At 37.4% G+C, this 27,672-nt stretch overlaps 1 protein-coding gene and 1 non-coding gene across 2 annotated transcripts in view; one reads left to right on the plus strand and one right to left on the minus strand.

Annotated features, from left to right (window-relative positions):
* The window catches only part of LOC143389852 (transport and Golgi organization protein 1 homolog), a 40,225-nt gene extending 13,965 nt beyond the window's left edge, over window positions 1–26,260 (minus strand). The window contains exons 1-13 of the mRNA XM_076842621.1: window positions 26,128–26,260; window positions 23,175–23,308; window positions 20,210–20,296; window positions 15,561–18,360; window positions 13,774–13,977; window positions 11,376–11,524; window positions 5,405–5,536; window positions 3,161–3,182; window positions 2,161–2,249; window positions 1,843–1,920; window positions 1,646–1,756; window positions 349–420; window positions 47–151 (exon numbers count right to left, since the gene is read on the minus strand). Coding sequence (XP_076698736.1) covers window positions 47–151; window positions 349–420; window positions 1,646–1,756; window positions 1,843–1,920; window positions 2,161–2,249; window positions 3,161–3,182; window positions 5,405–5,536; window positions 11,376–11,524; window positions 13,774–13,977; window positions 15,561–18,360; window positions 20,210–20,296; window positions 23,175–23,308; window positions 26,128–26,260 — 4,116 coding nt within the window. The remainder of the gene's footprint in view (window positions 1–46; window positions 152–348; window positions 421–1,645; window positions 1,757–1,842; window positions 1,921–2,160; window positions 2,250–3,160; window positions 3,183–5,404; window positions 5,537–11,375; window positions 11,525–13,773; window positions 13,978–15,560; window positions 18,361–20,209; window positions 20,297–23,174; window positions 23,309–26,127) is intronic.
* On the plus strand, window positions 8,251–8,357 carry LOC143389866 (U6 spliceosomal RNA). The gene has a single exon (XR_013090183.1). It is a non-coding gene; the product is annotated as a U6 spliceosomal RNA (small nuclear RNA).
* Window positions 26,261–27,672: the final 1,412 nt, after the last annotated feature.

A 27,672-nucleotide genomic window follows, 5' to 3' on the forward strand; every position in this document is an offset into this window, starting at 1 on the left:
TTCACTTCTCTAGTTTACATTATGTATGACATCAAATTTTCATTACCTGCTCTTTCGTCGTCTTAAGTATGGTATTTTCTTTCTGAAGCTGACAGCATTCCAACTTCACCTTCTCTTCAAGAAGCTTAGCTTCATTAAAGACAATTTGAAGCTAATGCAAAACACTAGAGTTAGTGAATTAATTCCAAAGAAAAAACAAAGTTATACTTTCCCAAACCAGACATCATATAGTTCTCATTTTTTGCACATTTTAGCACACTTCAAATTTTTGGTCCGCAACAAAACTAAGATGTAGTATTAATATCCCATTATGCCAACTATCCCATTAGCAAGAGTTGGCAGCTTTACCTCTGAAAATTCAGAAGTATTCACTGAAATGACATCTTCAAGCTTCTCTATAGATTTCTTATTTTCAATTATCTGCCAGGTGAAAACAGAACACAAAATATGCATTAGGATTTCAGTAGAAATAGTGATATGTGTGTGTGTGTGTGTGTGCATGTGTGTGTATGTGTGTGTGTGTGTACACACATATATATACTAAAAAAGATAAACACAACAAAATATTTGTCAAGCCATCCCATTACATTTCAGTAATGCAGGGGATCCAGCTTTGAACTAAGCAAAAAATCAAGAACTGAAAGAGATGAGGGAAAATGAAGTCATAAATATTTCATGGCATCCACAACCTTACTGTTTATGAGATAACCAGAAAAAAAGGTCAAAGTATAGAAAATCATAATGCAATAATAAAATGTTTTAAAGCATAAAAATTAATTAATTACTGTTTCAAATAAACCAGTTCAAATTAGTAATTTTTTTTCTAGTGATAGAGAAAAAAATTTCCCAAGATCATTTTTAAAATTTTCTTATCTGAAGTAAAAAATGATAAAATTTAAGGGAGAATAGACTAATCTCACATACAGAAGAATTCCCAAAAATTTATAAAGATATTCGCTCCTTAAGGAAGTGGACATAACTCCCCAATCTTTGTTTGCAATGCCTGGGATTGAATCCTGGGCCTCATGCATGCTAGGCAAGTGCTCTACCATTAGCTGCATCCTGAGCTCGTAACTCTTCATACTTTAACTGTGGGCTGTGCATGGTAACTTCCAAAGAATATAATATGAAAAGGATTGGAAAGAATTTTTACAGTGAAGAAATCTGATAAATACTACCTCAGCTAGGTGATCAAGCTTACTTGGGGGTAGGATATTTCAGAACACACTCTCTACTATCTTTTGCAACTTTTATGTAATTACAGAAACTTTTAGAAATTGAAAATGAAATAAGTAAAATTTTTTTAAGTACAGAAAATTGATTAATTCATTACTCTTTCAAGTAAAAAGTAAACAAATACTGTTCAATTGGACAATAGTTTTTTAGTTGATCTGAATGTTTCCAAGGGCAGAGCAAAGCAATATGAAAAGTATCCAAGGTTGAGAATAAAAATATTTCCTAGGCCCATAAAAATAATTTGTTGTATCAGTACTTAAAAGTTCCACAAAATGGGCACAGATGTGGGTTCAACTTCCTTGACTCCTAATCTTACTTTAGTTAACAGCTGGACTAAGTTCAACTTAACCAATTTTACAAAATATTTCAAAAGCCAAATTAAAGCAACACTTAGCAGCAAAACTCTTACCAAGTCGTGATTCTTAGCATTCTGTTCTCTTTCAGATTCTAACATAACATGAAGACTTTTAGCTCTCTCATCCAGAAATTCTTTAGCTTTTTCAAGAAGCTTTATTTTATCCTGGGAAAAAAGGTGTCAAGATTACTCACTCATTACATTTACTTTTGAGTTTAGAATGTAATTCCCCCCAAAGAAGGGATTTTTACCTTATATTTAGTTGCTTCATCAGAAAGAATCATATTTTGTTTCATGGTTTCTTGGATCTGTTTCTCTGATTCCTTTATCTATGTAAATAAAGCATTCAGAATTAAGATACACAAATTATAGTGCTACTATACAAGTTACTTCCAGACAAGTGACCCTTTCCAGAAGAAAGCAGTACTTAATACATATGACTGCTTAGAATTTGGATGATTTGTAGGAAATAATGAAGTAAAAACTTTAAAATATGATTTTTAAATTAAAACAGGTAGAAATGATTCAAGCTAGAACCAAGGGAGAAAGAAACAAAAAAATAATTATACCTTCTCTTCATACTTTGAAAATTTCTGTATCAATTCTTCATCTTCTTTCATGAAATTGATTATCTTTTGGGCAATTTGCTGTTCAGTGACTAAAAGGGGGAAATACACAAGATTATTACAATCACTAAATGAAATCCAATTACTCAATCTACTAAAAGCAAAGACATGTTATATGGTACTATGAGGAAATACTTCTTGGCATAACTATTATGCTTTTAAAAAGCAATCTATGCTTATTAGCAATTAGAGTATAAAATTATTAAAATTTAAGAAAAATATAAGAACAATGATATTTTGCTGGGCGCGGTGGTGCACACCTGAAATCCCAGTGGCTCAGGAGGCTGAGCTAGAAGGATCCCAAGTTCAAAGCCAGCCTCAGCAAGAGCGAGACACTAAGCAACTAAGTGAGACTTGGTCTCTAAATATAGGGGGTTTGGGATGTGGCTCAGTAGAGTGCCCCAGAGTTCAATCCCAGGTACCCTTCCCATCCAAAATGATATTTCAATTTAAGCTTATTTCACAGATGGGAAATACAGTAAAGTGTTGTAGCTTGATATTCCTCCCTTCTCAAAACACTTTCTTTTCAGAAAATGGAATCATTTAATTCTTTGCAAAGAAAAACAGAAATGAAAGCATACTGATTCACATTACCATTCTTTAAATTATCTATTCAATTACTTAATGCATGATTAAATCATTAGCATAGAAATACTCTTCAAATGTAATACATCTGCATTACATCAATATTCAAAGTTAATCTGCCCCAAATTAAAACTTATCATCTCCCTATCCACAATTTGTTCCTCCTCTTTATCTCCTATCTCAGAGTTGGAACCATCATCATCTACTCAGTTATCCATGCTAGCAACCTAGGAATAGTAAAATTTTCAGGAGGTAAAAAAAGTAATAGACATTAAAAGTCACTGTATCTACTTCTAACATACATAAAACACACATCAAACACCAATACAATACAAGTTTAAGAAACCTAAAAATTTACCTTGATATACTCTATCTTTTACCTAGAAGAGAGAAAAAAGATTAAATTTGATGTCAAACATCTGCTCAATAGAAACAGCATTCCTAAAACAACAGTCAGAATCATAATCAAGTGAGAATTTAATAACATTCTGGTTCAGAATAATAAATTTATAGGATTAAAAATAAGTAAAGGTTAACAAGCATTTTAAATTTAATTGGTAGTTATATTTCATAAATAGGCTCTGACATAAAAACACTAAGATATGTACCTTATTTCACAGTAAAGATGTGTGTGTGTATGTGTGTGTGTGTGTGTGTACTCAAAATCATTTACTTGAGAATTCTAAATAACCAGGATAAAGTCTAGAAACAATGACTATTCAAAAGGAATTTGAGGAAACAATATTAAAGGCATAATCTTTGTACTAAGATATGCCACTTTCACTCACCAGAAAACATCTTAGAACTCCAATTTAAATTTGGCTATTGGCTGAATTTAGAAACTAATAGGCTACATCATCTTGTTTCTACAAACCACTAAATATATAGCAAGAAATCTGAAAGGGAAGACTGCTAGAAGAAAATGCACAAGCAACAAGAGAAATGACAATTAACATATTCTGGAAAGGACAAAAACAATCATTTCCTAAAGACAGCAATAAACTGCCTGATAATAAAACCTAAGCAGAAATTTTTTAAAAAACATCACTAAATTTCTTTGTAACTTAGCATATACTTGTCCTTTCAAATGTTATAAATGGTGATGGAATACTCAGATGTGTCCATGGATCATCCATGGGATCTTTGTAATAGGAAATTGCATTCAGAAAACTCCAACACAGAAAGAAATGGCATTTCTTTAATGTCATAGCCTTGCTAACCTTTTACTCAAAATGACAACAGAAGAAAATGGGAAGTAGCATAAAAGTGGTCATCTAAGGAAGAGACTAAAGCTCCAAAGTCAAATGCTGAAACTGAGGAGCAACAGCTAGGAACCAGATCCCACATAACCTAGTGAAAAGAGAAACAGGTATTGTTTCTTTCTTGAAATGAAAGAAACAAGAGAGAAATATAAAGGGTTTTCATGTTTTTCCCTTCTCTTTATCCTTCTATTTCCTTTTTCCTTTTAGCTGAGAAAAAGTTCAATGAGATTGAACTGTGAAAATTCCTCACAGGAATCCAGGCAAACAATTCTTCTATTTAAGAAGGGAATGCTTTTTAAGAGATCTTACACTCAATTGTACAAGGAGAGGAAACTTATCTTAACAATGATATGTCTGATATAATTAAGAAATCAAAAAAAGAACACTCAGATTTGAAAAGATTTGTATCCAATGCTTTTGGCCTCTTTAACTGTTAGGCTTTTCATATGCAAAGTCCATTTACCTAAAATAATTTTCTTCCAATTATGTTAAATAACTATGAAACAGAATGACCTACAGTACAAACATATGTATGTATAAGCTTATATATATACGCTTATACATATATGTACACACATACACAGAGATAGACTAATTCTGCTCAGAAAAAAAAGACTTAATGAACAAAACATTTAATGGATTTTTGGACAACACATAATCTATACTTCCAAATAAAAAGGTATTTTCTGAACATATGATCAAATCATAAAATCTGGGAAAAATATATATAAAAGACTGGAAAAATTATCTTATCTCCTTTTTCTCATATTACTGTATTTCTTTGTAGCATTTCCCCCTGTTTATATGTGTTTATATTAACATACAGTTCATCAACATTTAAATCTTAGTTTCTGCTTTTTTTCCACTTCACATTTAATTGGGAGCATTTTCTGTACCTCAAAGCTTTGAAATAGATAAATCTGCCTACTCTTCCATTAAGCGAACATACAATATCCCCTAAATGAATTATGTTGTGCTAAGTCTTCAATCTAATACACTGTTCCACTGAAAAACATTACCAAAATCTTCAAAGCATAGTTATTTCTTTAATATAGATTACTAGACATATATGCTACATAAAAGGATATTTATCTAACCTATCCCATCTTTTATCCCACTTTTAAGACTTATGATACGTATGAAACTACTGGTCAGGATGGCTGTAAGAATTACCAGTTCTACCAACTGCACCCACACTAAATTATTTTATAAGGTTAGTTTGACTTAAACCACTAATTTGTGTTTTAGCAACTGAAAAGGAAAAAAAGTGGGGGGGCAGTGACTATATAAAATAATCCTTGTGCTTATGTGCTAAGGTATAAGTAAGTTAATTTACTCACAACAAGAACAGTTCTCCAAAAGAAAATGACAAAGGATACCAATCCAAAGAAAACAGTGAAAACTACAGGCTCCCATGGTAGTCCATAAAAATCAGGCCCAGGTTGATACTCATCAGGCAATGTAGTAAACAGCTGAAACAGACAAATTAGAAGAAATGGGAAATCTTAAATTTATAACAAAACAGTCACAAAGAATCATGGCAATTCTAAACCAACCTCCTCGTCAGAAATCCACCTCCTCAATATTTTCCAATAGTTTCTTCAAGAGAAAGGATACTGACAGTCTCATATTTTTTGTTCACTTGCAGTGTTTTCAAGTATAATGAATCTAAATATTTTTTAAAAAAATTTATTTATGTATCTTTAGTTTCAGGTGGACACATTATTTTGTTTTTATATGGTGCTAAGGATCGAACCCCTAACCCTAACCATCTAACCCTAACCCTAACCCTTACCCTAACCCTGTGCCTCATGCATGCTAGGCAAGCGCTCTACCACTGAACCACAACCCCAGCCTGAATCTAAATACTTTAAAATGAGCATACTTTAAATTTTCCAGTTTGTAACAGGCCCTATATCATCACATTGTCTAACACCTGGCTAGAATCCCTCTGGATCATTCTTTTCTTTTAGATAACCTGGTTTTTATAATTTAAAAAATTTATTTAAGACAAAAACTTAAATATATGAAAGAACTAATTAATTTTATGGCAACAAATAAAAACAATGAAACAATAAAAAGATTTCAAGCCCCTTTGAGTATCATTTGATAAGCTAGAAGAATACCTTACTATTCTGAAAAGTGTTTAAATAAAGAAAAGGAATCAAATATTTATCTCCTGCCTTAACTATACAAACCAAATAACTGTGTAAAGAATAATAAATCATAGCCAGGCGCCGTGGCACACACTTGTAATCCCAGTAGCTAGGGAGGCTGAGGAGGGAGGATAGCAAGTTCAAAGTCAGCCTCAGCAAAAGGGAATTGCTAAGCAACTCAGTGAAACACTGTATATAAATAAAATACAAAATAGGGCTGGGGATATGGCTCACTAGCCAAATGCCCCTGAGTTTAATTCCCAATACCCCCCCAAAAAAAAGAATAATCAAATTTTTATTTGTGTAGGCATCCCATCCTTTAAATGAAGAAAGAAAAATCCAGCAATTCAGACCATTGCTATTTTGCAACCTATAATATATTAGCAAATCTCACCAACGTCACTGTTGACTAGTAGTCAACATCAAAGGAGAGGATATGCATATGTCAATGCAATATTTCCTATTAAGTTTTCATAAGAAAAAGAATTGAACCTAAACCTGACTATGAATTTCCAAGAAATATAAAGCAACAGAGAGAAGCTGAGGTTGTTAGCTCTGCACTTGCCTAGAATGCATGGAGCCCGAGGTTCAATCCCAGCACCACCAAAAAAAAAAAAAAAAAGGCAATAGAGAAAACAGGTTAAATTGTTGTACCAGGGGGATGTCATTTATTCACCAAAACTACAATATATCCTAGAAGTCCCACAAACATATTTTTTTCAATTATTGCAAAAAGTTACAACAAAAGGAGAAATCAATTAACTTATATGAGACTTGTTCTCCCACTGAAAGCAACCAGAAAGTTGGAATATATATATATATATTTTGGTACCAGGGATTGAACTCAGGAGCACTTGATCACTGAGCCACATCCCCAGTCTCAGCCCCATTTTGTATTTTATTTAGAGACAGGGTCTCACTGAGTTACTTAGAACCTCACTTTTGCTAAGGCTGGCTTTGAACTCATGATTCTCTCTCAGCTTCCTGAGCCACTAGGATATTAAGGTATGTGCCACCATGCACAGTCAAAATATATTTTAAAGAGCTATTTTTCAGATAGAAAGCCACAAGGGACATGCAACTGTCACCCCTAAGAGAAGGAGAACAAATAGGTGAGCATTCTACCTTGAGGCACCCTCTAGACCTCAGTTTGGGAAGGGGAACCCAAATGGGGCCTAACAGTCTCACTGAGGAGAAAGAGACCAGAGTTCCAGGAGATTAAGCAGCCAAAAACATGTAGAGAAAACTACCAGAAAGATGGGAGCCACAAAGAAAGAGAGTTCCAGAAATCTGCATGGAGGTGGTCTTGAGTTTGGGGCTACATTCTAAGCAGTACCTGCGAGGGCCAAGAACAACTATAAGCTAACCAATCCCACAGTTGGCACTGAGCTGGGAGAAGTCTGGATTCCAGCTAGCCAGAGAGAGTTGACATACAAAAACAGTATGGTCAACAAGCTCATGAAGAAGTATTTGATCCAGGCATGATGGCACATGTCTGTAATCCCAGCAGCTCAGAAGGTTGAGGTAGGAGGATCCCAAGTTTGAGGCTGGCAACTTATCAAGAGCCTAAGCAAGTTAGTGAGACCCTATCTCAAAAAAAAAAGTTCACTCAATATCATTAATTATCAGGAAATAAACTCACAAAGACATACCCACTAGAATGGCCCAAGTGCTAGTGAAGATGAAGTCAAGTGGAAGTCTCCTAAATTGCTGGTGGAAGTATAAAATGATTGTGGTCATTTATTAGCATGGCTTGACAGTATCACATAAGATAAAAACATACATTAGACGTAGGAGGCAATTGCACTCCTAGATATGAGTCCACTTATAGGGGCATACATATGAAATAGTACTGTAGGAAAAATGAATCTATAGTTTAAAAAAAAGTTATCAGTGGTTGCCTGGAACAGGTGGTGAAGGAACTCACTGGGAAGGATCCCAAGGAAACCCCTTTTCTAGTGAAAAAACTGTTCTATATCTTGATTATGGTAGTTTTTACATAGGTATCTACATTTGTTAAAACTCAGAGTGTGATTGCTTTGGCAGCACATATACTAAAATTGGGACAATACAGAAAAAATTAGCATGGTCCCTGAGCAAGGATGACACCCACATTTGTGAAGCATTCCATAGTTTTGTGGAAACAACTCTTCAACAGATGAATGGATAAAGAAACTGTGGTACATATACAAAATGAAATGTTACTTATAGCATTAAAAGAGAAAAAAATTATGGCATCTGCGGGTGAATGGGAATATCAGGCTAAGGGAAGTAAGCCAATCCCAAAAACCAAAAACTGTATGTTCTCTCTGAAAGTGGATGCTGACCCATAATGGGGGTGAGGTGGGTGGCAAGGGGCATGGAAAGAATGGAGGAACTTTGATTGGGCAAAGGGGAGGTAGGACAGGCAAGAGGGCATAGGGATAGGAAAGATGGTGGAATGAGATGAACTTCATTACCCGAGGTACATGTAGGACTACTACACGTGTTGTGTACAACTAGGAAAAGTTTTGTTCCATTTATGTACAATGAATCGAAATGCATTCTGCTATCATGCATAACCAATTAGAACAAATTAAAAAAAAACTCACTGATATTGGCTATCAAGGAATTACTGTTAAGTTGGGTGATGGCCCGTGGGTTCATTATACTATTCTCTATGCTTTTCTTTAAAGCTTTTCTAATTACATTTATTTTTTAATTAGTACATAGAAATAAACATTATAATTATTGAAGTAGGTAACATGACATTTTGATGCATGTATACACTAGGTAAAGTTTAAATCAGGTTAAATATATCTACCTCCTCAAACATCATTTATGGTAAAACTTTCACAATCTTTTCTTCTAGTATTCTGAAATGTACAGTATGTTTTGGTTACCTATAGTCCCCTACTATTCTCTCTGCTCTTATTTGAAAGTTTCCATGTTAAAAATACTAAAAATAATTTTTAAATTAAGATATAACTTCAAATATTTAAAGGATTTCTATGTAGAAAAGAATTCAATTTTATAGAGGAAATCATGTGGAGGAAAATTTGGAGTCAATACAAGGATGAACTAGACAACAGAAGAACATATAGCCTTGTAAGAGAGTGACTCATGCTAGGAAATACTGGTGTAGAGGCCTCATAACTACTCGTCAGGGCCACAGTAAAGAAAATTACACCAATGAGTGAGAAACTAGACTAACAGCCTTCCAAGGTTTCTTCTAACACTAAGATTCTACTAAGATTCCATTGATCAATGAATCTGATTGGTGCACATCTCCCAAACACATCAGAGCCTATTACTCTCCAGTCCTATCAGATATCATACTACTTGTTTAAGATTTTACATTGACTTGTTCATAATTTTTGCATATATTTGTTAAGTCCTTTTCTTAAGACTTTCAAAAATCACAATCATGCCTTACACCTGTTAGACTCTTTTAGTCCTCGCACAATGTCCTGTACATACTGGGACATCAAAATGCCTTTTTGAAGGCTCCTTTCAAATCAGTCTCATAACATTGTGCCTCTTCTTTGTCACTCACGTCAATGTCTTACCTATCACTGCAAAATCACTGAGCATACCTTCACCACATTCGTGTACCCCGACCTAGACCTAGAGGAGGGCTCTGTGCATACCTAAAAATATGAATAAAGAAATCCTTCCCATATCGTGAGGCTGTAAACTTTCCAAGTGATGTTGATTCATTCTGATAATCAAATTATGACTGTGGAAGACTGGGCTTTAATCACTGGAAATATCATTATTCTAACTGCCTGGCTTGTACATACTCCTTACCCAGGTGGCTGCCACCACCATGAACAAACATGGAGCCAACTGAAAAATGATTCATTTCTCCCCATCACATCTTTTCCACCCTGGTGGTCTTTCCTCCCCAGGTATTCATTGTCTTTATACCACCTCTGACTGCCTACATAAGAATTAGGGGGTGCGTGGGGGTAAAACCCTACAAATTGCCAGACATCTAACCAGACACTTTACCTTGTCAAATCATTTAATTCTTATGATTGGAGTAAGCATTATCTACATTTTTCAGATGGGGAATCTGATATTCAAAAGTTTAGTTATTTGCCCAAACTTCTAAATGATAACCTTGGGATTTGAAACCAGATCTACCTGGCTACAAAATCTATACATTTTACAAGGAAAACAACAACATCACTTTTCTTACCCAAGTCTTGAAATAACACAACTTACAGGAAACAACTTCAGTTGAGAAGGATTACTGTCACAATGGCCCTAGGACCATCTTCACCTCCAAGCTCTAAAAGCTTTCTCATTCCTATAATTAAACTCTAAAAGTCCAACATCAACAAATACCATGAGGGGGAGGTAAGTCCCAAAATGCTTAGATAAGCTTCTAGGCAGATTAAATGTCTTGTTTGGATCATGATTTTCTTTAGAAAGGTCAGCCTTAAGTGACTCTTTCTAAGAAACAGATCTAACCTAATTCCTTTCATTCTTAAAACTTTCTAAGGATCCCCACTATTAATGGTCTAATGCTACTTTGGCTCATGACTTCCTTTAAGATTTGCTGGCCTCTCCAACAGATCATTCCCCTCCAACTTCACACTTTATACAACACCAACTATTCACCTTCTCCTGGCCTCCCCAAATATCCTTTTCTTCATGTTTCCATTTCTCTGAACACATTTCTTCTGACTGCCAGCTTCCCCCACCATCCTCCACCCCAGCCTGTCTAATCAACAACAAACCACATGTCACACTCCTGTTTGTCCTTTGCCTGTGCTTCAAACACATCTCAACTACTTTCTGACCTTATTGATCACCCTTCCAACCATAATAAATGCATTTATGGACAATAATGTTCTACCATCAAATAAATACCTCTCTTTCTGCCATTATCTTACTGTGTTTCAAGAACGAAAGGTTCTGAGGGGAAGAACCAAGTTTTTACAGGTGTACAAATGTCCAGCCTTGGTAGACAGCAAATCTTCCTCATATGCTAAACTAAGTAGCCATTAAGTCACAACCCTATGGCTTTTGTTTTAGGAGCTATCTACTCAAAGGGTCAGGAATCATTTTCATAAAGACATTTTAAGTTCTTCACTTCATGACCAGAAGCCACTTAAAAACTAATAAATAATCAACATTCTAATTGAAGAAACTATGTCAAACTTACCATCTTAGTGAAATAAAGCAAGTATGAATATAACAAGGAAAGCATGTTGTCCAAAAGGGTGGCATCTGGTGGCTCTTCCACCTTTATCTCCTTTAGTTTTTCTTCTGTATCAGCATCATCAACAGGAGTACCTTCTGTTATAAGTAGCTCTAAAATTGAAAGGGGAAATGGCTATTTTATTTTATGCTATAGAATAAGAATTGTCTCTCTTCAGTTTCAATATTCATCGAGTGTTTCACTAAATATATGAGTCACAGTGCCTGGAATATGTGGCTCTCCTAAAGACAATTAACACAGAGAAAAAAACTTCAAAATCCTAATTAGAGCTGTCAGACCCTTCAATTATACAATGAACAATCTCCAGTCTACTCTCCACTACTTCCATGGCCATACAACTGCTACCAGAACAATATTTACTAAAGGAAAATTTTTAAAACCAGAGATATATAGACAGGGTCACATTCAACAAACATGGATTTAGTGCTGGTGAAACTTTGTGTTAAAAATTTTAGGAAAGCTGAAAGAGAGGGAGTCTTGGTTTGCAGATTTACAGGTGGAATGAGCCAAGGCTTAACACAGCATTTGGGACCTGGCAGAGATACTCAACAACTATTTATTGAGTGGACAGATGACAGCTATTTAAAAAGAACACAGTAATACCAAGAGAGACTAAAGAGAATTGGGTACAGACCTGCATTGAGGCTCTGTGAATGAGGTAGAATTCCAGTTAGACCTGAGAGCTTGTAGGGGTGGAATTTCAGTATGAGTTACATGAGCCTGGAGTATGTTTGATTAAACAGCTAGGAGTCCAACATGCAGTTATTAAGAAGTTGGACCAGTTGGGCTGGGGATGTGGCTCAAGCGGTAATGCGCTCGTCTGGCCGTGCGGCCAGGGTTCGATCCTCAGAACCACATACAAAAAAAAAAAAAAAAAAAAAAGATGTTGTGTCCGCCGATTCCATTCACCACTATTTTTTTAAGCTTTTGCCTACTTTTTAAAATTTTTTTTTAGTTTTTGATGGACCTTTATTTTATTTATTTGTATGCAGTGCTGAGAATCAAACCCAGTGCCTCACATGTTAGACAAACACTCTACCACTGAGCTACAACCCCAGGCCCTCCATTCACTATTGGTCTATGAATTTGACTGCTGGTGAAGTCTGCCCATTGGCTCAGCATCTCAGCACCTGAGACACATTAAATGACATTTGGGAAGATTTTACCTATAAAGGTGATTGACATCATTTTGTGGTGGAACCTAAAAGGCCAGGGAAATAATTCATGCTTAATTTTGTAAGCCAAGTTTTCCCTAATCTTAAAAGTTTTGGAGCATGAAAATAACAAATCTTAATGATGCGTTATTCATTTTCAGAACCTTATGGAGTTAAACACAGTTCATAAGTCAGTAGTGTTCATATATGGATGCAATGTCTTCTGGAAAATGGGAGAACTGATATGTTATTCCTTCTCAAATTAACTGAATCCCCCCCTGCTATGAGTTCTCCTACACTCTGTGTGCAGATGTGGGGGGTCAGGATCAGTGCTGCTAAGCCCTGCACTGGTGCAGGATAATGCTATAGCTATGCTTACAGACCAGAACCTTTAAAAACACAAAATACAGTAATTATGGCTTCATAGCACCATACTGGATGGATAAAATAAAACAATTAGTCATCATCTAATTTACTGATAAAATGAGAGTGAGCAACACAAAAGTAGAATGCTGTTGATGCCATTATTGGGGATTTTTTAAAAAAATTGTTTCTCATCTCCCACTGGATACTGTGCACTATGATGAAGTATTCATAAGTGTCAGTCTAAAATGGATTGCAGTTCTGTACTGTTTCCTGTAAGTATATAGTATAAAGATCTGGACCATTGACTGCATTTGAAAAAGTTTAATTACCATGTCCAGGAAGCAAGTCAAAACAGGACTTGAGGTATATTACATTCCATTTAGAAAAAAAGGGAAAAAACACAGAATTTATGAGACTATGAACAGTGATTCTCAAGCTAACTTGTACCAGGCCAGACTTTCCTAGAAGGCCTGCTAAACACAGAATGTGGGTCCCACCCCCAGAGTTTCTGGTGCTGTTGGTCTGGTTGAAAATTAGTTTTAGAGCATAAGGCCTTTGAAGAATAATATTTTAGTTGTAAATGGTTTACACAAGCTAGTCATAGCTAAACATTTGCTTTTAGGTGAGTTACAGTCTCTGGCCTATTTTTGATTTCTAGTCATCTTTATTCTTTATTTTCTCTCACTTAAGAGATTTTTTTTTGAACTCACATGTACCTGTATCACTCTCTGCTCTATTTTGTACCTTTGGTAACAAATATCCTTGAAAGCCTTCATTATGATAATGCCTCTACTTTGTAGAGAAAAATTGACAAGCTTTACCTGGGTCTACTTTCTCAGTATTTGGGATCTGAGACACTTCTAAGACACCCATGTCCTCAGTCACAGGTTGACTCAAGAGGCTGGGCTCTTCAGGATGGTTCATATTTAAATGATGACTCAGGAGGCGAGGCTCTTCATGAAGATTTCTATTAAGATTATTTGTGTTCTCTTTAGGAAAATCATCTTCATGGGGTGGCTGCATCTCTACAGGGGAGAAGAATGCATTGAGCCAGCTGTATGACACTATCTACCCCCACTTAAGTCCAATGATCAGCATTCCCCCTCAGCACACAGCTCCAGAAACCTCAACACTGCCCTCCATGTCCTGGCATCCGCCCATGAGAACAACTGGGCAAGGATATGGGAGGGTTAATTGTTTTCATCCCATTTAAAGGATGACTAAACTATACAGTCAAATTTATAAAGAAGCCTTTAATCCAAAGTATTTTATAAACAAATACATTTATGATAGAGGCTTCAATAACTTACCTTCCCTTGGCAAACCAACATACACCCACATGAATAAATGTGCAGAAGAGAATTCTGGTCCAGAACAAAAATGTGAAATGTCTATTCTGCTCAGAAATAACAGGAACTCTTTCATCTACAAGTGTGCTGGTCTCACCGAGCCAGTATAGAGAAGGGAATTCCGTAAGTCTAGCTTGCTAATGTGCCTTTCAAATGTGTTCAAAGTAACCTAGGAGCCAAATGGTGAACCTATCTCCTTCCTGAGCTCAGGACATAGACCAATAGGATCCAGAGCAAAGATTATCTCTTTACAGCTTCATATTCTACCCTGAACATTCACTTGTACTTTGCATTCTTATCCAAAATATATCTGCTTTGATTAAATGTACAACTGTTTTCTTCCCCAAATTATCAGGTAAAAATAGCATTCTTGGGAAGTAAATTTTTCCAATGGCTTTATGTCCTTCTGAAATTCTTATCATATACTCTCAGTTGAAATATTTCATTTTGAAAAACAATAGATAGAGATGATCAAATATAAAACCAGGAAACCGAAAGCTTTCATCAGGATATTGGCTCATTGTCAGTTTGACGAATATTTAATTGAAAGGCTTCTATGTGTCAAGCACTACATTATAAGGCTTGTCATCCTGGTTCCATCCTTGATTAATATGCATGCAAGGACCTTAGAACCCAGTGGAGTAAAACCAGAATAAGTGACCTCTCCCCCAAGAGACTGGAAATAGCATGGTATCCACAAAAAATAAATGCCGGGGAGGGGAATTCAGGCAAGCTATCCATTAAAAGTTATTCTAGGGCTAGGGTTGAGTGACAGAGCACTTGCCTAGTGCAGGTAAGGCACTGGGTTCGATCCTCAGCACCACATAAAAAGAGATTAAATTCTAAAAAAAAAAAAAGGTTATGCTAGTCACTCCACACCCACATGATCTAGTACAGATATTTTATGATTAAGAAATTATGTTTAATAAAGCCCTTTTATAATTTTAACATAAAATCTGTACTGTTAACAGGTCTACTTTTGTGCATTAGTTTCTCATTTATCTTTCTCTTTAGCTTTTTATAAAATTTCTCTTTGAACATGCTAACTAATCCCAACTGTCCTAAAGGAAAAAAAGAATAAGCAATGTCCTTTCATGCTCTAGCCCCAAAGAATGAATAAAGGAACATATGGGGCTCCTGAGTCAGCCTTCTTTCTCCTTTAGGCACATGGAAACTGAACAGAACTTTACAATAATACACAAAAACACCTGGATGGAACAACTCCTTTTCTCCAGCTCAAGCCGCAGGCAGTTATTTACCTTCAGCTTTAGCCCAGATTTCCTCTAGAGGAGGCGCTGTTATCAATGAAGCAGTCTCCTCCACTGTGGAGTGCTTGTACCTCACAAAATAGATCAAGTATTGGATATCATCCAGCACGGCAGCCTCTTCAAATATGTTACTTTCCTTTATTCCTATGTCTCTAATATCATTCACACGATTATCAAGCATTTGCTCTGCTACGCTCAAAATGTGTGACTCAAAGGCACGGAAGACCTTATCTAGAACTTTTTCCACATTATAGGGCAGGCTCTCCTGCTGTGACGACTTCAGCTTTAATGACATTTCCTGCAACATGGATTCCAGTTCTTGGCCATCAAAGTACTTCAGGAAGCGTTGCAAGGACTTTTGTTCTGTAAAGAAGCTGCGGATTATGGGCAAGTCTTCCTCCTGATCGCTAAGCTCTGGCTTTAGGGCTATATGTGGACTCTGTGGAAGTATATCATCTTCAAGGTCTGCAGAAGCAGGACCCTGGCTTTCTGTGTCTGTGATATGCCCTATGTCCTCAAGGTCCTCTTTTGAGATTTCTTTTCCAGTAGCCTTTTCTGTAGACCCTGAAGTGTTCAGATGTTCCTTAGGGTTGTCTTTTTCAAGATCGTCAGAATCTTTATCCTGAAATACTTCACTTATCCCTGAAGTCTGAGTGTTTTCCTCATCACTTCCATCAAAGAGTCCCTGGGCTTCCTCATCTGCCAGAGGACTTTCCTCCTTTCCCATTTCCATATCACCTCGTTCCTTGTCCATCATGTCTACCCTTTTGGCTGTGGTTTCACTTTTCTTAAAAATCTCCCAAATTATACTCGTTTCTTGTTTGTTTTCTTTGGTTTCTAGATCAGGATTGATAGTCTCTAAAATTGCTTTCTCAAGAACGTGCTGGTTAACATTCTGAATCCCAGAATGTTTTTCTTTTGACTGTTTTGCACTTACAGCATTTTCATCCTCCAGTAGCTCTTCAGGGGGATAATAATCCTCCTCTACTGCTGCTGGCCTTTTGGTATGGAGACCCGGTACTTCTACCTCGTCAGTTTGCTCTGTTTTTTTAATTTCCTGTGTCCCCTGTGTTGCCTTATGCTGAATCAATTCTTCAGCCGAGGACTGCTCTTTACCCTCGTCCTTGGAAAGCCCTATCTTCTCATTTACATGACTAACTGTAACAATCACATCTCTTTCTTGTTGCCAAGAAAGATTTTTTCCGGGACTGGGGACCTCTTCTTCCGGTTCTCTTAACAAACCAATTCCATCTGGAGAGGAGAATCCAGATTGATTTTCAGTTTTCAGAACTAGTCCCTCTTTAATTTCCTGAGGTTGATGCTCCACTGAGTCTATGTGCAGGGTTGGTGTACTTACTGAACCTGGCTCCTCCATTCCATCTTTGGATGCATCATTTTGATTATCTCCCAGGAATGTTGCAATACCCAAGGATTCTGGTGGTTTACTCCGTTCTTGGGTCATCAGACTCCCTACAGCTTTATGTAGAGATTTATTCTCTAAGCTATCTTCCAAAATCTTCTCTCCAGGTGAAGAGAGTTCTTCATTCACTTCTTTTGAGATATGGATAACTGCTTCTTTTAGGTCATTCTCGTTGTTTTCAAAGGCTGATTTTAATGTGTCCTTGCCCTTTTCAACAGCTGGCAATGAACTGAGCTTATTGCTTTGGGGAGAAGTATATGCAATCATCCCTTCTATCTTCTCATCCTCTAATTCTGAAACATCTTGCATCAGGTGCTTCTTAGGCTCCTGAACATCTGTCTCTTTTCCTTTAATATGAAGTTCGATGTCCACTTTTGGCTCTTCATCATTATCTGTCTTAGAGGTTTCCACAAAAAGACTATATTTTGCACTTTCAGGATAAATATAATCTGTTGCTGCTTGTGGTTTCTTCTGTTTTCTGTCTGGAACTAAAGCTTCCTCATCTTCTTTTTCTTCTTCTGAATAAGAATTCCGCAAATCCATCATATCTGTTTTCTCATCACCACCTGTGCCAATATATAAAGTATCCTCCAAGGTTGTCAGTATATTTTTATCATCCTTGATGCCTGGGGACAGAGTTACCTCAACCTTATCTTCTTCATTTGAATTTTGCTCTTCACCTATTGAATATTTCTCCACTCCAAACTCCACTGAGAATTTCATGCCTTCTTCACTTATAAAGGTTAGTAATGGGAGCTCCCCAAAGCTTTCCTCATTCTCCTCTTCTTCCTTATCAAATGCATAATAATCAGCATCCAATTCCTCATCATCAAAATCTTCGTCTAATGAAGTCACCAGTCTGGTCGTCTCATAATCAGACACAAGTGCATCAGCAGTATAGCCAAATTTGGTTTTCAAGTCTAATGTCATTTCTTTTTTCAAAAGTGTATAAGCATTAGTCTTCTGTTCGTTTGAGACCTGAGAACTGTTGCTGGTTTTGTTGTTTTCACTTTCTTGCACTTTCAATTCATCTTGTAGTATTTCTTCAAAGGGTTCAAATGAAGTTTGTTCACCTTGAGCATTATCTGTTTGACTATCTGCATGAGGATGGTTCTTCTGAGCCAGAAATTGTTCCTCAAGATCCATAGTGTTTTCTGAGAATGCACTTTCAATTTGCTCTGAGTTTGCTACTACTGGTTTAGGTTCAGGTTCAACATCCTGGGAGACTTCAGGAAATTGTTCCACTTTTTCTATAGCTTTCTCAGAATCTTCATCTGCAGAATCATACAATTCCAAAAATCCTAGAAGTTCTTCTACACTATAATTATCAAAATCATGTCTTCCACCATCAAAACAGACAAAATCTGTCTCCTGTAAGGAAAAGGAAAACATTAGTGTGTCAATAACAAAGTGTCACAAAAGCAAACTCATCCATGCTCCCAAATTCAGGATTGGTTCTAAAGAATCTTTTGGGTCAACCAGATTACCCTCCTCCAACCCCCATTGGCTAACTCCTTCTATGGCTGAGTAAATCTGTCTTTTTCAAGACTACAGTGTTATAAACTCTATTCTTTCTTTCTTTTTTTAACATGGGTCATATTCTTTAAAAAGCATAGTGAGTAAAAATGGTGACAATTTGGTCTCCAACAGCCTGACTCTTGGGTCTCTCTCAATTTGCTCTGAGCATAAGTAGGGAAAGGCAAGGTATCACTTGTAGGATCCTCCAGCTCTAAAATCTACACCTATGTTTCAGGAATTTAATTCTTAATCATTTGCTCAGGAGAAGCTGGAAGATCCTGCAGCATTGAGAAAGATGAATCAGTTTTAAAGTATCTTACTGAGATACAAGTACATTTGATGGAATAAAGAATGATATTAAGGAGGCTCCTCACATTATTATTACCACAAGAACAAACTGAAAACAAGATTCAACAAGTTATACACCTTCCTCTTCATCAGGGTTTCACAGTCACTAAGACCTCTCTCAGGACTATCTATATATTTATCTAGTCTTCCTTCTTGCCACTAGTAAGCAAATTGACATATAAATAGAGCCATAGTATGAATGGAATTTTTTTTAAAAATTTCCATCTCCTAATTAAATCTTCATAATATTCTGTGGGGGTTCTGGGGGTGGGGGAGGCAGTTCAATTTAGTAGGGATGAGTGATTTCCTCTCCCCATCACATGCATTTCTAAGCCATGAGGGATGCATGTAATGGAAAACATAATGAAAAGGCAGAGTTCAAAACAAATGAGTTCTCTGTAATCAGTGAACTGCTGTCACAGCTTAAATCCCAAGAACTAACTCTCTTTACCAACAATGAAGTCCAACAAGCAACAGAAGTGATTTTATGGCCCCTGAGATTATGAAGAAATTTTAGGAACAGCAACAACAAACAGGATGACTTTATCCATTCACCCCATCTAATCTAAGAACTATCCTAGCCTAGCAGCTTGCATATTCTACAGCCACTACAAAGAGCTGCCCAAAGATGTTTCAATGTTGGTGGGCATCAATTACTACACAATTTAAAACTCTAGAAAATAATCAGCTGAAGTGAGAATTCTAGAACACGAAATCCTTTCAGTCACAAAATCAATTTAAGTCAGAGCACAATACAGGAATGCTGTATAAAGGAAGCAGTTGGGGCCTTAAAAGATCTGAGACTGAACATCACCTGAAACGCTCAGGTCCCCTTTTCCAAATCTATAACATGACTACGATCCCATATATGACTAAGAATAAGAAAACCTTTGTAAGTATGTATTTCTAGCCTAGTATAAAAGTTAGAGTTTATTAATTTAACCTAAATATACTTAAAATGTCTAATAACTATCCAATGAGTAGTTTTCAAGTTGGAATACCTCCTTTTGCCTGTAAAATGAAATTATTTACCTCTTAAATTTAATAGCCAAGTACAAATATATTACATTATTTATTTTTCACATATAAAACAGAAGAGAAAAGCCCTATAGTTGAGTAAACAGCCTTCTATAAGAATATCTGTTTCAATATATTAGAAAACTCTCAGATTATAATATAATCACCCTTGAATGCCTTTCAAACTTTTTTTATAGGTAGTCTGATTTCAAATGAAAATCTGATACACAAATGTTATAAACACATTATAAAACTTTCAGAAGCAGTTAACTGAATATAATGGGTGGATTTATAAGCCAGTTTACAATTGAGAACAAAAAAGAAATCCATAACTTACAACTGTTGAAATTTGTAGCTCTTCTTTAGTATATTCACGAACTACCTTGATGAAATCTTTCGGAAAATATAGAAAAATATGGCCAACCTATAGTGCAAAGGAGACAAATATAAAATAAATTCTGTACAAGGAATATAAATAAGAGATTCTCAGAAGTGGCAGGAAATATACACATAATAGATAGGTATATGGTATAACCAAGAAAGAAAGTTGCTATAACAATTACACTGAGATTATTATTCCAAATAAAAATTAAGTACAGAACTGTTAAAACAACATTTCCAACCACTGAAGTTTTCTTTTTTACATTTAGCTTAATTCTCAACACAGATCATATAAAGTTAAGACTTCTGAAGTAAATAAAAGATCTGCATAGGAGATTATTGTATATTATATGGTTAAAACTATATAAATCAAAGCTGGTTATAAATGCAATTCCAAATAACCTCTAGCAAGAATTTACCTGTACATTTTGTAGCATTGCTCATAAACCAATATTTATGTCTTTCTTAACCAATACACAACAGTCATGAAAATTAATAAGTAAAAACAATACAAAATCTCTAAAATGTATTACCACTATAGCAAATGTATTGATAGTATATGCTTTCCTAGCTTTTTCCAAATCTACTTTTACAAGTACTTGGGGAGAAAATAATATTCAATATAATGCAAACTAAACCACATATCAAGCTTCAGTTTCACCCAAAATAAATCCTCTGCAGAAAAGAACCCCATTTATTTTCAGCACCAACAGCTAAATTATATGAAGTTACATAAAGTGTACAAAAGGTATATAAAGTTCCCCTTGAGAAAGACACTCTTATTACTAACTACTGACTAAAAGGAACAGAAGATTCTTGCCAATAATTAAAGGAAACTGATAGGCAAATCAAACGCCCAAAAAAGAAAATTAAAAAAGGCATCTTATCACTAACTCTAAAATATCCCCATTCATGAATGTTCTTGTTATATCTAGAAACCATCTGAGAGCCAGTATTAGTGGTAGAATACTGCCATGAAGATTAGATAAGACAAGACGGAGCAATTAAAAGCTTCATCACTGGCAGATAAAGTCTGAGACTCTAGAAAATCAACAACATTGCAGAATGAAAACTAAAAACTCAAAAGGAGAATCATTTTGAAAACTAAAGAGTTTTTAATTTCCTAAGTATAACATTCATGACATGAGAGGCGAGTCTGAGGGGAAATACACTTTTCCCTTCTGATGAAAATTCTATTAAGGTTAAATTTGGAAAAGGAAAAAAAACCCAGAGATGTATGGAGAAAGGAAACACATTTATCTCTTCTTAATCTGTGTCAATTGAGACCATAGATTATATAAAGCTCCATAATTACACACTGGGTGGTATCCCATTTCTTGTGATATGAAAAAAAAATGATGCAGAATCATGGAGGCTCATGACTGGAAATAATTTTTATACCTAATTTTGCTTCCATACATCATCCCTGCCGAGGTGCTGCTGATTTGATTTGTGGGTGGGGAGCAAAGAACTGCCACAAGAGAACAAATTCTGCATAAGCTACTATCAGAACAAATGTACTTAAGTGCCACTGCCCTGAAAGGAAATATTCAAAAGGAAGATGGATTAGACAGGGGTCCTTTCCTAATGGAGTTTTTCACTTTATAGGGAGCTAAGATAAAACACAACCTAACTGAAGGCAAAGAAGACAAATAAATGCCACAGGAGCAATGCAAAGAAAGTGCCACCCAAACACTCATCAGTCGGCAAAGATCCTTTCTGGTCAGGTGCTGAAAGCAGGGCTCCTCAGGAAGACAGGATGAGTGCTGCCACCCAGAATGGCAAGAGTCCTAGGGGTGAACATAGTTAACAGGCTACAATGTGACAGGAGAAAATGTAAATCAAGCCCATTTATCCAAAAGTTCAAAGAAGGGGAGAAAGACGACTACTGTATGAAAAATGCCACTTAGGTACATGGAAAAACAGTTCCAAGTTTAAAGATTACGAATCCTATTTGGTATACTTGAAAGAAACAATAGATGGTTCTTTATATGGAGTACTGCAACTGGGACTCTGTCTAAATATAAAGTTTGTACCTAAAGGCACCAAGTTTCAAGATCATTCCCTAAGAATCAGAAATAGCAACAAAATGAAACTAGTTTTCCTATAGGGATTACTCTTATTTTCTGCTGTGTGGTATTTTATTTAGGGTGAGAACTTTCAGGGATGCAACCCGGAATGTCTCTAAACTGGAACATTCCTACAGTCATCAAAGACCCTTGCTACTATTTTAAGTAAACAATCCACATATCACATTTAAATGAAAAGGACAATACTCATAAGTCTCTCAATGAGGTCACTCCTAGTGAATCTCCCCATTTAAAATATCAAAGCATGATATAAACAATGTCATGTCTTTCATCAGAAGATCCATACAACTGGCTAGAAGTAGAACCCCTGGGGGAACCTTCAGGCATAGATTATAGGAAAAGCAGGAAATGGATGACCCAGAAGTTGCAAAAAAGAAAAAAAAGCACATAATGAACATAATATTCTGCTTTTTTAGAGTAAAAACAGCACAAATGATTAGGTAAAATACACAAAAAAATCAACTTTAAATATGCATGCCTGAGTTACTATCTCAGACTTAATTTACAGGATTAACTCTAATGTCCTTGAATCCTTCCTTTTTGAAGCAACAAAGCTAAGAATTGTCAGGTTTTCACCATGACAACCTTTATGATGTGTAGAGCCTTCTGGAACTTGATGTGAGGGGTAGCAACCACAACCAGTTCAGTTCTGTTTCAGAAAGTCTACTGACTTTCTATGCTGTGCCAGGCCTAAGGCATGTTAGGAGCACAGGGCCTGGCAGAGAGGTTAGGTTAACTCTACAAAGACCCCAAGAAATCAGTCATTTAAATCTACACTGCTGAAAAACCCATCAAAAGTAAGAATATAACACCTGTCAAACTTTTACTTACACTTCTGGCCCAAAGTTCTGGTGATACCTCTGCCAGTTTATAGTAGACATATACAGGGTCACCTTTTTTAAAATTCACAAAACGACAATCTGGGCCTCTGAAATCTTCAAGAGCTTCACCTCGGTACATTAACACTGTATATGAACATTGAAAAAAGAAAAACAAACATTAGAATTTGATTTTTCACAATCCACATTGACCCATCAGGAAATATGAATCCCACTATGAACAAAAATCAAGTTTTTCCAGTACTCTCTGGAATCACTTTTAATTCACCTGCTCAAAGTATCTAAAATTCTTCGAGATTTTATTGCTATAAAATACAATATTCCCTGCAATTAGACAAGGGAAAAGGAAGCTTCTCTATTTTTCTCTGTGCTGAGAAATAAAAAGCAATATGGCTACCACCAATCATGGCTGGTTTCAGTGAAACTCTTGGTTCTTGCAGGCCTCAATTTTTTTCTGATTCATAATCATAAAAAGCTTCATTTTGCAAATATGTAAATCCAAGTGTAGACACGGACAGGCTTAAGTATGGCTTCATGCAGAGGTAATAGGGAGGGAAGAGGGAAGAATATCCAGGAACCCCCAAGGGGTTAATTAACTTGAACTAACCGCTAAAAGACATTACCTTTAAGTGGCTGCAAGTGCTACCATGCAGCCATAAACACTGTCAATTTCATTTGCAGCAGAGTTGCTGTCTCTGTGTTCAGGATCTGGGTAAATTACCAGGAAATGTATTTTCTCTGAGCAAATATTGTTGACTATATCCAACATTAAGATTGTTTCAAAACATCCTCATTCGTATTTTTTTTTAATAAACAAAATCAAAAGTGGGTATCCTATCTGACAAGGAACAAGTTTAACCATGAGAAAAGGTCAGGCAATACCTTCATGCTTAAAATGCAGGACTAGAATCACAATTGATCTAGAAACTGGTAGAAGCAACATTTTTCTTTTGGTTGACCAAATACACAGTTTCTGATTTAGGATGAAATGGACAATAGATGTATGTACAAAGCACAAAGAAGAAATGGAAATAACACTTTTTCTAAAGGCCAATTAGCAGTAAAATACACAAGAATGTGTGTTTTATAAAAATATATGTCTGAGGAACAAACACAGATTTGGAGAGGGTAACTTGTTATTTTGAAGCTAAAATAGGACTATTTTCAAAACTGTCAGCATCCTAATTCATATATAATTAAGAGGCCAACTTGAAGGTGAGAGACACTTTAAGGTGTGGAATTCTCATCACAAGTGGAAATGGCAATGTTTCTCTTGTTCCCCCTTAGGTCATAGAGGATTTACAAATCAGTAATATATTAGGTGACAACATAATGCATACTATGGAGCACCTATTTAGTTATTTTTTTTTTGGAGCACTTATTTGGAAGGCACACAAGGACACCTGACATACACACCTCACTACTTCCTACAACACAACACAGACCCACCTGTTGTGTTTGGTCACATCTGTTTGGACACAGGCCATTTCTCAAGTTATGTTACCCCACTGAACCTTACCAATACCATGTCTTAGTACCGAGGAAGCATCAGTGATGAGATTGTCCAGGTAGCCCACATAGGATAGCGCTTGATAGCCAAGAATAGCAAACATTCTACCATGCTGGAAGCCTGATTTTGTTCACCCAAAACTGAAAGGAAATATCATGGCAGCTGCTTTGCTTTTCTGAGTGTTTATTTACTCCAGCCTTAGGGTTACCTCTAGGAACTGCTTAACATATATTGGCGACATCTTTTTTTCTTTATTGGAGTGGAACAAACAATTCAAATTATAAAATTTGCTTTTGGTAACACCAATTTAGGCATAAAGAGCTCAATGGTAAACTTCTTGGCCTTTTTAGCATGAATATTTTAAAATATGTACTGCTTACAATTTATGGACAACACGGTCATCAAGTTACAAGGTTACTAGAAACCAAGCAGGAGGCCATAAGAAGTATTCTGGGCCAGTAAATATATAGAGGAAAGAGGTTCCAACAACACTAGCGACTGAGTCTAAAACTGAATTGGCTTATAAAAATCTTGGAGTATTTATTATTGTTATTGCAACAAACCTCTTCATCTGAATCTGAATGGCTACATCCTCCCCACCGCCCACCTCCAATCCAGGACTGGGAAGCAATTCTGTCCGCTTCCTGCACACAGAAAAGGCTGCAGTTCCCAGGTGGCCAGTGCAGATCCTTGGCCTCTTTCAAAAGCAAAAGATTACTGGCCCACCTGCTACCCTACCTCAAATATGAAGGGAGGCTTCTATGCACAGAAATGACAGGATTGAAGCAGAGTCGGGGCCGAGACCTCGGAACACAATGCGTGCCTGGACTCAGTGCTCTTCCCAAGCCTAAACTCTAGTCCCTGTTAAAAGGCAAAACCAGCCCAATCCCCAGTACAGCAAAAGGACAAAGGGGCCAGTGAGCCTTTCCCAAGGAGCCCCACCATCAACCTGCCGCTGGAATTAGGGCCACCGAGCCCTGGAGAGCATCTGCCCTGATACTGCACTGGCCCAGGTCCCTGTGGCGGGGCCAGAAAAGTGCTCTGCTACAGCGTGGGGAGCCCCGGGCGCGTGGCGCGCAACCCCATCACCCACTGAGATCCTAGGCGAATCCTGGAAGGGAATAAACTGAGAGCTGTCCCTGGGGAATCCTGTTTCCCAACCCCCGCCTCAGTCAGTAAAGAAAAATAAAACACTGGCAACAAGTGAAAGTCGAAGCCCCCCGCAACCCAAGCAGGCTGGCCGGGGTGCAGGCAGAGCCGGAGGGGACACACTCAGGGTCCGGAGGCTCTTGTCACTCCTGAGCCCCACCCATCGTCCTGCGACCCCCTAGCCCAGCCCGCAGGGCTGGGGACTGGGGAGGATCAGAGCCCCATGCAGCCCCGAAGAGCCACTGCGGAGACCCCGGGCCGCCCGCCCGCCTGCCTGCACACTCACTGCTGCATTCGTCGTCTGCACAGAATTTGTGCTTCCAGAAGCACCGGCCGGTGCTCGGGTCTGGTTGGCCCAGCACTCGCCAGGTCGAACAGAGCACGAACAGCCAGAAGAGCAGCCCCGGTGCTGCAGCCATGTTGTGGTCACATTGGGGAGCCGGTGACGCTGTGGAGTAGGCTGCTGCGGGCGTCGGGGCTCAGGGGGCGGGTGGGTAGCGAGGCGCGGAGGGGTGGTGCCCGGGAAGGCCTCAGCCTTTCCCGGTTGACACGTCAGCAGGGATATATAGGGGTCGATGCACTGGCTCTACTGGGGAACGCACGGAGCCAGAGCTCCCCGTCGTCCTTCTCTAGTGGAGACCTTCTCCTCAACTGAAGACCTTCTCCTCTAGTCGCTGCCATGGCAACTAGGACTCTCTTTCTCGACCAATCACCTGCCTTTGCTTCTGTGCCCTCAGAAGCCACCCTCTGCGTGATTCCATTTGGCACCCACCCATCCCCCGCCACTCCACCAACTGGTCCTTTCTGGCTTTCCTCAACGTCTCATTTCTGGTCCATCCTGAACTAGCCTACTCCACTTCACCATCACTCCCATCCCCCATTCCAGGTCTGGTACCTCCTTTTCTGAACTACCAAATCCCACCCATGACTTGTGAGAGCTAGTCTATGGTTCCAAGCTCCCTCCCCTTCAAACTCCTAGAGGTTCCTTGAAGCCCCACCCCAAGATCCCTCTGATTAGGAAAGGGGAAAGTGGGAAAGTGAATGGAACTGTGAGTGAGGGTGTAAACTGGAGACTATGGCCTGCTTTTTTTAAGGCGGGGACAAGTGAGGGCAGAGAGATGGACAGTAGTCTTCGGGCTAAGATCTTGAGATTCTTATCTTTATCCATAAGGGAAGAAATCATTTAATTCAACAGCATATTTTTAACTTTCATTTTGTGCTACCATTCTTGCCAGATGCTGGACAAAGCCCTAGCATGGTGTGGGAGTGGATGAAAATCAAAAGACAAGATATCTGGTCCTGGTCCGAAAAAGTCCACAACTTAGTGGGAACGAACTGTCAAAACCGAGTGTCAGAGAAGAAAGCTATTAGCTAACATTTCTTGAACACTTTCTTTATCTCCAGTTGTTATTCTGAAGGTTTTATACATATCAATTCATTTAATCTTCATAACAATAGTACCTTACAGTAGTAGTAGGTCCTATTCCAATCCTTATTTTAGAGTAAATTGAGGCAGTCACACATCCAGTGAGTAATGGAGCTAAGTTTCAAACCCAAGGAGTAGACTCCTTTTCATCACAACCCATCAACTAACAAGCAAATGTTGTACTTTCTGACAAGAGGAGCAAAATCTGATTTAAATCATAATATAGCTGAATTACTGATATGTACAGTTAAGGGGGGGAAAGGCACAAGCTAGCCAGCCCAAGGAAGAGTGTCTGCAATGCTCCCATCCTTGGTGGAGCCATTCTCATTTGTCTGTGACCAAAGGCTTGTTACTATATTCTCTGCTAAAGTTATTCATCAACCTGCAACAATGAACCCATCAGTT

Source organism: Callospermophilus lateralis, unplaced genomic scaffold (genome assembly GCF_048772815.1).
Source record: "Callospermophilus lateralis isolate mCalLat2 unplaced genomic scaffold, mCalLat2.hap1 Scaffold_66, whole genome shotgun sequence".
NCBI lineage: Eukaryota > Metazoa > Chordata > Mammalia > Rodentia > Sciuridae > Callospermophilus > Callospermophilus lateralis.